Source organism: Candida tropicalis, assembly GCF_000006335.3.
Source record: "Candida tropicalis MYA-3404 genomic scaffold supercont3.1, whole genome shotgun sequence".
NCBI lineage: Eukaryota > Fungi > Ascomycota > Pichiomycetes > Serinales > Debaryomycetaceae > Candida > Candida tropicalis.
The window spans coordinates 527,774-539,578 of NW_003020038.1; the positions used below are offsets into that span (position 1 = coordinate 527,774).

The window sequence follows — 11,805 nt, forward strand, 5'->3', positions numbered from 1 at the left end:
AAATTAAATAGAAGTTCATGAAAAGTAAACATTTTAAATTGACGAAAGAGCTGATTATGTAATGAAAGTGAATTATTGTGAATGATGGCTATGTTCTTATAGAATAGAATAATTATCGGAATATAATATGTTTTAACCACACATTATAGTATGTACATAACCATCACATATGTGAGTAATAATTCTATATTGAATTTCAAGTTTAATATATTTGTTTCTTTTGTTATAATTAACCATACACACATGTTGTGGCAATATTTCCAGAAAGAGCAATTTGGTAAATTTTCATATCATTAGCAAATGAATGAAGTAAATGATACAAGATCATCGGTAAGGGTTAGATCGCTTGTTACAAATCAAAATGTTTTGCCATGGGTCAAGTTTCTACCTGGAACGTGAATTTCTTGGACTCTTTTTGGTCTTTTTATATATGGTTATTTTAAGAAAACCGCAAATCTCATTTCTACTCATCGATAGCAAATTCAACATAATTTCAAATTGATATGCTGCCTCAAACAATTGATCAAACATAATAGAAGGAAAGTAAAAGTTAAAAAAGAAAAAAAAAAACTACATTACATTACATGTAAGATTAATTCATCTCAATTTTTCTCTAATCCATGCATTCTTTTATAGCATGCTATAAAAATCCGTTTGTGTATTTCTAAACTGTATGTTTTTATATTTATATTTTAGATATTTCGTCAAATGACTATTAAATGTGTGTATACATTTATATGTTTATTCTCTGTCTCGTAATCCCTGAAGATGAAACAATAAGAATTTTTGCAATTATCGCAGAATTTGCTGCATGAACTAAAACACACAATTGAAAAGAATTTGCCCTTGTTAGTTAGTTACAATAAGTACATATGGAAGTATATGTATATGCAATTGCCTGTTTTGTACATCTTTTAAACATTTATTATTCTCTTTAGAAGAAAAAAAAAAGACATATGGGTCATGGAAGACGCAAAAATAAAAGCATAAAGAGCAAATACTGAACAAGCTGGGTAGATGCAAACACAGAGATGTATTGCACTTTACATGAAATAAAATATAATAAAATTAAACGCACACTTTTCAATTGAATGTAACCTACTTTGTGGTGGGTCGTGATCAAAATTATATTCATGAGCAATCGCGGATATGTACTTTATTGTGGCAATAACATTCATCATTTGATTGTGTAAGATAATCATATCGTCAGTTTATAGTAGGGTATGAAAGGAAGAGGAAGAAGAAAACCAACAACCTTTAAAAGTTAGATCTAATGGCTGGTTCGGAATAAAGTGTGTGTAATAATATACAAGTGATTGATTAAGTTTGTTCAAGTTCTTCAACTCTTGCCGTTATCTTCCATTGGCAGTATATTGTGAGTTGATTGTTTGTTGATTATTGGGATCGTCTTTTTCTGTTTTTCTTTTTTGGCTCGGTTGTTTTTTGTTTGTTTTTTTTTTTTTTTGAAGTGCAATCGTCAAAAAGTATGAGTAAAAAAAAACACAACATTACACTGAGAAAATTGTAAGGGAAGTAATTTTAAATGGTTAAAACTTGTGGTGATGATAAATGGGTTGTTGTTTCAATAGGGCTTATATCACCAGTTCAGGTCAGTTCAGTCGAGAAGAAGAAACAGAGTCGATGAATCAATAGTTACTATGATCCAACCATTAATTTGTCTACTTCGTCTTTTTTTACATTACCAACAGAAAAATAATCACAGTTGAAAAATCAAGGGTCTACCAAAAGTTCGTTAAGTAGGTACACTTCATATAAATTCACACCCTAGATAAACACAACAAAAGGATCGCCCTACAATTAATTTGTTGCTGCTTCCTGCCCATGCCCCGTTTAATTTCAGTGAAAAGGAAACCTCTGACACGCAATCACCTATTCTCTACAATTCCATTATAAACATCCCTCGTTCTCTTTGATCGTGTATTTATTGTGTAGTTGTCGTTCTGATGTTGTAATTATTTTTTATTTTTTACAACCACGATCTTGTACTACTACACTATCACCAAAAGATATTTTTCTTTTTATTCATTTTTGGCAAACCAATTACAACCAACACTAATACCAAAGTATCAACTTTTTTTTTTCAATATTGTTTTTAAAGAGGTAAAGGTAGTTGCTTTTATATCCCCTGTGGCAATATCTCCGTACCACAAACACCTCAATTCAATAACAATATTCACATCATCGAGGTCATTCTTTCTCATCAACTGTTGCATTCGCAATATCATTAATTCTTTGTATTCTTAAACAACAAAACTTTTTAATTTAATTTTATCTTTTTTTAGATTTTTGACTTTTTTGTTTTTTTTTTTTAAATTCAGTGTACTTCATATTTGCTTATACGTTTGTCATTATTAATCCATTCAAACAAGAAGAAAAAGGTATTTCCTCATCACCATCATTATCATTATCATCAATTTATCCACCGACATTAGTCATTGTGAAGTGTAATCATCAGAAAATTAATTGATTTTCATTGTACCTTATTGACATCCACATTTAGTTGTACAATTTTCCTGTTCACAACTTTACAACCAACGATCTACCTTACCCTTCTTTTTCTTTCTTTGTATTTGTTTGATAATTTAACTGAGAGACAAAAAGATTTGGTGCAGATTAAGCTCTCTACATTTTCTTCAGGTTCAGGTCTACTGGTTATTCATCTTACCCATATTCACAACAGGTCAAGTTCCTCAATTCATCTGTGTATTACTGTAGCAACAGCAGTAACACCAGCAACCACCACAAGCACCTTTCACCACCAGCGGTAACCGAGGAGATAGCAAATACTGTACTATTTACTTTTGAAATTTGCTAAAAATAAACAAATTGCAATCTTCGTTTAAATCTGTGTGATTTTTTTTTTGGTTTGTTGCCAGTAACATTCTTCATATTAGGGTCTTACACCTTACATTTAATTTAGGAACATCAAAGGGAATTCAACTTATCCAGACGCCTCCTAGAGGGTCTTAACATATTGTCATTCCGTCCAATTGCTGAATACCAATCATTTATCAATTCAAAGTTCAGCCTTAAACACAAGCTAATTTTTATATTTCCAGTCAATTTGTTTGTTGTTGTGTTTGTTTTATTTTTTTTTGTTTCCTTTTGATTTTTGGGGGGCTTACTTTGAATTTACATAAAGCATCATTTAATCCGTGGTGCAGATTGTAAGTGACACAAAAAACTATAAATAATAACAAAAGACTCACAAAACCACATCATTCCAAAGTTTGACGCTACCCTTCTTAAATAATACAAAAAGTAAAAATTATTATTGAGAGAAACAGAAACAGAAAAACACATACTGCCCTGAATTTAATTTTGGACTTTTTTTTTTTTTTACTTGATAAAATTTAGTATAAATTTATTGGAAGTTCCCTTGACAACAAAACAATTATTCCAATTACATTTCCCAATTTAATACTTGACATCTTATTTTCTTTTAATTAGCACATCACCTCCACACATCCACCATCAAGTGTACATTCTTATCAAGGGCGAAAAACAAAACAAAAGCAAAGGTTCTTTATTTACTCCATCTTTTTTTTTGTTGTTGTTCCTTTAACTATCTCCTACTATCATTCACTTTTTTTTTTGTTGGACTAACCGCGTTCACACAACCGATTACCTATACTAGATTATCAATACCCCACGCGTTCAAACCAGATATTAGATCCAATCTCGAGTTATTCCCAAATCTTGTTTGATTTAAGTATTAGATTTATTTTTTTTCCCCCTTATTCTTACCTTTTTTTTGCCATCCAATTGCTATTGCATTTAATACAAAAAAAGGTGTCTGTTTACTTCCCTTTCCCGCGTTAGTGATACTTTTAAATCCAAACCATCGCTTGTCTACTTTGTCTTCGGTTGTATATCAACAATTTACTTGTCATTTCACGTCACAATCACAACTACAAACTTTAGATCGTATATCATTAAGTTTCCCCTGGAATAATTGAGAGAAGAATACACAAGCATTCAGATACCTGGAATAGACATACATTAGAGTGCTTGACATTGAATAACAAAGAACAAAATAAATAAATAAAAAAAGCAGTACGCTATTTTGCTACCTAAAAGAAACAAACTATTTTATTTATTTTTTTTTATTTCAATTCTTGTTTCTTTTCCATTTCAAATCTTACCATTGAATCACACGACAAACAGTAAAGAGATTCCTTTTAACTGATATACTAGTTTGATTTAGATTTAACGTACGATTTAAAGAAAGAAGAATACGTGATACCAAGCCAGATCAAACCGCAATAAAAATAAAAGAAAAGAAATAAATAAAAAGTGTGTGCTTTATTTTTGGTGCTTCTTTTTCCCCCTGATCCAGATCAAGAAAAATAAACAAAAGAAAATTTTTTTATATAAACAACAAACACTTGTTCTTAATTACAGTTACACATTCATTTTTTCATTGGTAATCATTACCTTTTCATCTGTGTTAACTTGTCACAATTTCAAAATAATTTTAATAGTCCAATCGTTTTTTTTTTTTTGGTTTTTTTTTTTATTTTGATTTTGCTTTCTGTATCATAGTTCCAGAAACCCTTTCACTAAAATAAAAGAAAGTATTAAATAAATTCTAGATTATTCACACATTTGGATCTAGAGTTTAGAAAAAGTTTTATTCAATTTTTTTTTTCCTTATCCTTCAATTTGATTTATCTTAAATAAAGTATCCAATCTGTCGACCGATTCATATGTATCTGTTGAGTTTAGAACACTTGAAATGTCCAATAGTCCACATAGAGCTCATAAACGACAGAAATCTTCGATACTGAATCCAGGGTACTATTTCACGCCAGATCGGGCCGATCATCAACAACAACAACAGCACCAGCATGTTCCACTCAAACTGGAACCGCATGATCCACACCAACATCAATCCGAACCAAGTCAGGGTCCACAACCTACACCGCATCCATCGTCTACTCAGCCTCTGCAACAACTACAACAACAACATCATAATGTGTTGAGCAAGAACCATACATGAGTTATAATTTCCCTTCTTCGAGCAGCAGAACTCGACCATCAACATCTACAGCTCAACAGACTAGTGAACTATCTCATGAAAGCCATTCGGTACATACATTCCCCATTGAAACGATCTGCATCATCCGAATTAGATGCATCAATACCGGCAATGGCTGCCTCCTCACCAGTAGTAAGTGCATCTGCTGGATATTATTATGCACATCAACCACCACAACCACAACCACCACCACCACCACCAACAACAACAACAATGAATTTTCAAGATCATCATCAACAACAACAGTCACAAACTCTACATACTCAATTACAATCACCACAGCAGCAACAACAACAACTGCAAGCAGTTCTGCATTCCACTTCTTCATTACCACTTTTTGGAAATACAACAAATATTCATCCAGGAACTTCAATGCAACCAAGTGGTTCATTTGCATATAACATTTCGCATTCAACAACTAATCCATCTTCATTTGATTCATCTAATTTATATAATTCTGCATTTAGAGTACCAGAATACCCAATAAATTCTAATACAACTACCACATCTTCGTCTTCATTATTGTCTGCCACAGGTGGTAAACAGTTTCAACAGACTTCTGCATTATTACCATCAGGTACATTACCCCCATCGTCATTAGGTACATCTTCCACTTCCCTGCATGTTTCAGCTTTAAGACAGCATCAAAAAAATAATTTGTCTATTTCTTCCCATTTAACTTTGTTTAGTTTAAGTGGTAATAATCCACCACCTCTCCCACCACAGCAACCGCAACCACAGCAACACCCACTCCAACATCATCCTCAGCCACTCCAACCAATACTATCTGGATCTTCATCTTCAGAAGAAACAAAGAGGACAGACAAAGAAAATTCTGTTATTCTAAATGAGTTATTGTTCAATTTAACTTCAGTTGACGGTTCTAATATTAATAGCTTCTTACTCACCATGTTGCGCAAAATCAATTTGCCATTTACATTGGATGATTTTTACAACTTATTATACAATGATAGACAGCGTTCGTTGTTGGACAATATCAGTTACCAGAATAAAATTGACAAGACGGTTGTTAGTTCAAATACTAATGAAATGGCGGTTGACTTAATTAATCAATTGTTGAATGTTTTCAAGAATCCAAATTTACTAATTGAATATTTCCCTAATTTGGAAGATAAAGATAATAAGTTGGTTAATATCAATTATCATGAATTACTTCGTACTTTTCTTGCCATTAAAATTTTATATGATATTTTAATTCAATTGCAATTGAGTGATGAAGATGATCCACAACATTATACCATTCCAAGATTGTCCATTTATAAGACTTACTACATTATTTGTCAGAAATTAATTGCTAGTTACCCCAGTGCATCTAATACAAGAAATGAACAACAAAAATTAATACTTGGACAATCCAAATTGGGAAAATTGATTAAGTTGGTATATCCAAATTTGTTAATCAAACGTTTAGGCAGTAGAGGAGAGTCAAAATACAATTATCTTGGAGTAATGTGGAATGAAAATATAGTTCAACATGAGATTAAGCAATTATGTGAAGATCATGATTTGAATGATTTGGGAGAGATATTCAACAACGACCACAACAACCCTTTTGCAACTTTGGCTACTTCAAGTGGCAATGTCACCACTAGTTCATCTCCAAGACGAGGATTAGGTCATCGAAGAAATTCATCTAAGCTGAAACTCAAGTCTGAGAATATACTAGGCAATAATCCGTTTTTGCAGCCATTACATAGTTCATCTTCACTTAGTCAACCACACCAACAACAGCAACATTCTCAACTTCATCAACAACAACATCACCATCACCAACACTCTCTTCATCCTCAAAATATATCAGAACCATCATCAGCAGTTATTCCACAACAATTACCAGAATATGAAAATGCCATTTCTGCACCCCGTTTATCTTTTGTTAAACTGAACTTGAAATACCCTATTGATGTTAACTTTTCAGTTTTGGATGACAACAATTGGTTTGTTACTTTGCTTTATGAAAGCTATTCCAGACAACCAAGTATTAATCCAAGTTTGATTCAACAAATATTCCTCAAGAATGAGTTTTTGCTAAACAGTTCTAGTTTGTTAAGAAATTTAATCGATAGTGTAATCAAGCCATTGACCATGGAGGAAACTTATCCAAATGTTGATTTAACATTATACTTGATTATTATTCTTGAAATTTTGCCTTATTTATTGTTGGTGAAATCATCCACGAATATTAATTTGTTGAAAAACTTGCGTTTGAATTTATTGCATTTGATTAATAATTTGAATGGTGAATTGAAGAAATTAAATTCTCCAAAGTTCCCAATTGAGAGATCTACTATATTTTTAATTCTGGTTAAGAAATTGATCAATTTGAATGACTTGTTAATTACATTTATCAAATTGATTAATAGAGATTCAAGTAAGGCTATGATGTCCCATGATATTGAAAATTTCTTAAAGATTAGCTCACAAACCATCAAGATGGATGACGATGATAGCAACTTCTTTTTTAATTTGAATACTACATCAATGGGTGAAGTGAACTTCAGTTTCAAGAATGATATCTTGTCGAATGATTTGATTTATACTTTGATTGGTTATAATTTTGATCCAAATGTCAATAGTGAATTAAGAAATTCCATTTCCATGAATTTCATCAATGAAGAAATCAATATCATTGATGAGTTTTTCAAGAATGATTTATTGAATTTCTTGAATACAGACTTTGACACTGGTTTGGGTGGTGAAGTTGATGTGGATGAAGAAAGCGGTCTTGTTATTGATCCTACACCAACACAAAGAATTCCAACTCATGGTTCACATGGTGGGTCATTATCTCCAGAAGGTATTTCCACAACCAATGCTTCAGTACCACCAATTAGAAACACTTCGATGATAGATGCTCAGGCGGCCAATAAACAAGTACCAACCTCATCATCATCACCATCATCAAGTGGCAATGAAGCAGTTTTGACTCTGAAAGAAATGGTGAAGTTGAATTCATTGCTTAGTTTAATTGACAAAAGGTTGTTATCCAATCAATTCAAATCAAAATATCCAATTTTGATGTACAATAATTGCATTACTTATATCTTGAATGATATATTAAAATTCATCTTTTTGAAACAACAACAACAGCAATTACAAAGTACTACTGCTACTGGTGGAGCAAATACCGGTGTACCTGGATCAAGTGATACACAACAGGATCCAATTCCAGGATCAAGTACAAATAACGGGTCCAATAACAGTTTTGGTAATTGGTGGGTATTTAACTCATTTATTCAAGAGTATATGAGTCTAATGGGAGAGATTGTTGGGTTGCATGATAGTTTACAATAGACTTTATTTTTGTTCTTTTTTTGTTTTTAAAGTTAATTTTATTTTTTTTAATTATTATTTTGTTTTTTTTTTGATTTTTGTTTATAAATTCGTTAATGTTTGCTTTTTGCTAATGGTCCCAGGTTCCCACTTTATATAGGTTACGTTTTATTATTATTATTATTATTACTATTATCATCATTTATTAGTTTGTTATAAATCAATCCTTAATTATTATTACTACTATTATTACTACTATTATTACTACTATTATTACTATTATTATTACTATTACTATACGTGTTTAGTTTGTTTTCGTTTATCAGCGCATCTCATAAAATTTGCATCCATTTTGGTAAATGATAAATTGCGCCGCATTCCTTTCTCACCACCCGCGGTGTTCGACTTCCTTTAATTTGATAGCCCGTGTGATTGTGTGTGTGTGTGATTGTGTGGGGGGGGGGGGGGGAGAGAGGGAAAGAGACGGAAGTATTTAAAGCGACGGATTTGTTTTTTCTATTTCCTTTTATAATTGAAATATCCCTTCTCCCTAAGAAACATTGTCCAATTATCAATACTGAATTATCATTTCATACCATTCACATAATAAGCCAAGTTGGAAAAAAAAATGCCACATAAGAAAGTTGTAATCATAGGAGGTGGAATATCTGGAATTAAAGCAGCTATTGATTTATATAATGGAGGAATTAAAAATACCGTAATTTTAGAATCAAGTTCAAGATTAGGTGGAAGGTTATTAACTATTGAATCAAAAGAATATCCTGGAATAACTTATGATTTTGGAGCTTCTTGGTTTCATGATTGTTTAAATAATCCTTTATTAGAAAAAGCAAAATCATTAGGTCATGTAGCTTACTATTTTGATGATGGGAAATGTGTTTATTTTAATGAAGATTCTAAAAATATAGATAAATGGAAATTTGAAACTATACTTGATGAATTGATTACATATGGAAGTTACATATATACTAAAAATCCAGAAAAAGAAGATCTTTCAGTTAAAGCATTATCTGAAGAATATATTGGAAAATATCATGATACATTAACATCAGAACAAATTAATCTTGTATTAGGTGCAATTAGAATGTGGACAGAATTATGGCTTGGTGAATCTTGGGACTTAATATCTGGGAAATATTTCTTTAATGATCTGGGACATTTGGGAAGAAATGCATTTGTTAAAAATGGTTATAAAAATGTATTTATTAATGAATTGAAAGAATTACCTCGAATTTATCGTGATTCATCAATTAAATTTAATGCTCATGTTACTAGTATAGATTACGGTAATCCAGAGAGAATATTAATTAAATTAAAAGATGGAAGAAGATATACTTGTGATTATGTAATTTCTACAATTCCTCAATCTTTATTAAAAATATCAAATCCAAAAGATGAATGTTTTGTTGAATGGATTCCTGAAATTCCTCCAACTATTAAAAATGTATTACCTGATGTTAGTTTCAGTAGTTTAGGTAAAGTTGTTTTTGAATTTGATGAATGCTTTTGGCCAAGAGATGTTGAAAGATTTTATGGATTATCGAAAAATTCACCACTTCCAGATCAAACAAAACCATGGGATTATCCAACAATTTTAATCAACTATCAAGTAATTAACAATATCCCTGCTTTAATAGCATTGACACAAAATCCATTATCTAAATATATTGAAGATTTACCATCATCAGAAAAGTCATCCAAGATTTGGTCAATTTTCAAACCAGTGATTAGTCAAATAAGTACTATTGGAAATGAAATCCCTAAACCAAAAGCAATATATCATACTCCCTGGAATAATAATCCATTAGCTAGAGGTAGTTATGGTGCTAGTTTAGTTGGTACCCAAGATCCTTCTTTAGTTATTAAAGCATTTGTTGAAGGTCATCAGGATAGAATTAGATTTGCTGGTGCTGAAACTATGGATGATAGTTCCAATGGATGTGCTCATGGAGCATGGTTTTCTGGTAAACGTGAGGCAGAGTTTATATTAATTCAAGAAAGATCTAAAAAGTCCAAATTATAGGGTAACATGAAGTTCATAGAATTGTGTACAGTGTGAAATCAATTGGCATCTTGAATTGAACTGCAAAAAAAAAAAAAAAATCATTACATAAGCAATAAAAAGAAAATAAAAAAAAAAATTTTTTTTTTTTTTTCAATATTTCAATAATCATCTCTTTACAAGTATAGTTAACAACAGCAATGCCTACTGAATTAGAAGAATTAGTTTCATTTTTACATTCCCCACAGCCAGCAGTTGTTCAAATTGCTTTAGATAACTTGGTTGGTTATTCCACTGGTGCTCATCAACAAGTTTTCAGTTATGATAATTATGAAGCCATCAAAGATTTGAAAACTATTAGTAAAGGATCAAGTAAAACTATGGTTAATCAATCTATTACTATTTTAGCTAATTTATGTGATGATTTAACAATGAGAAATTTGATTGTTGAAGATGAAGAATATTTGAAATTTTTAGTTTCATCAATTTTAAATATTAAAAATACCAATGCTGATTTAATGTGTATTTTATTAACAAATTTAGCTAAAAATGATTTTATAAATAAAATTTTAGAATTTACTATTGAATTAAATGAAGAACAAAAGAAAATTTTCAAATCAAATCAAGCTATTGATTGTTTAATGGATTGTTTTGTTAAAGGATATGATAGAAAATTAAATGAATATGCAAATTATGATTATTTATCATATTTCTTTGCTGATTTATCAAGATATAAACAAGGTAGAACTTATTTTATTACTGAACAAGAATATGATCAAGTTGTTCCATTATCTAAAGTTTTAGTATTTACTGAAAAATATGATGATAAAATTAGAAGAGAAGGTGTTGCTTCAACTATTAAAAATTCTTTATTTGATACTAATTCTCATATGAAATTATTAAATGATGAAAAAATTAATTTATTACCATTTATTTTATTACCTTTAGCAGGTCCTGAAGAAATTGATGAAGATGAAATGTTTGAATTACCTGAGGAATTACAACTTTTACCAAGTGATAAAAAAAGAGAACCTATTTCTGGTATAATTTGTATTCATTTAGAATCTTTATTACTTTTATGTACCACTAAACAAGGTAGAGAATATCTTCGAGAAAAACAAGTTTATGCTATTGTTAGAGAATTACATAAAGCTATGGATGTTGAAGAAGTTGCTGATTTGTGTGATAGAGTTGTTCAAATGTTGAAAAGAGATGAAGCTCCAGATTCTAAAGAAATTGAAGAAATTGAAAGTGATTCTGATGATGAAAAGATTGTAGAAATTTTATAGAGAGACAATCATTTGGTATTGGTTTACACTTTTTAATTTTTGTATATGTATTAATGCTATGTAGTTTAACTACTGTATTCTTATTTTTATAATAGAGGTTAATAACTGAAAACAAAACAAAAAAAAAAAAAATCCTT

General features: G+C 30.5%; 3 protein-coding genes across 3 annotated transcripts; all 3 read left to right on the plus strand. All coding sequences in view use genetic code 12, as the record gives it.

Moving 5' to 3' along the window:
* Positions 1-5,098: 5,098 nt before the first annotated feature.
* Positions 5,099-8,377, plus strand: RFX2 (Rfx2p; the record flags this gene model as incomplete). Its single annotated transcript, XM_002545417.1, has 1 exon — positions 5,099-8,377. One exon carries the CDS (start codon positions 5,099-5,101, stop codon positions 8,375-8,377), a length of 3,279 nt encoding a protein of 1,092 aa, XP_002545463.1.
* A 607-nt stretch (positions 8,378-8,984) lies between these two features.
* On the plus strand, positions 8,985-10,400 carry CTRG_00245 (polyamine oxidase; the record flags this gene model as incomplete). Its single annotated transcript, XM_002545418.1, has 1 exon — positions 8,985-10,400. The coding sequence occupies one exon, from the start codon at positions 8,985-8,987 to the stop codon at positions 10,398-10,400; it is 1,416 nt and encodes a 471-aa protein (XP_002545464.1).
* Positions 10,401-10,579: 179 nt separating this feature from the next.
* Positions 10,580-11,668, plus strand: HGH1 (Hgh1p; the record flags this gene model as incomplete). Its single annotated transcript, XM_002545419.1, has 1 exon — positions 10,580-11,668. One exon carries the CDS (start codon positions 10,580-10,582, stop codon positions 11,666-11,668), a length of 1,089 nt encoding a protein of 362 aa, XP_002545465.1.
* Between the last annotated feature and the right edge of the window lie 137 nt (positions 11,669-11,805).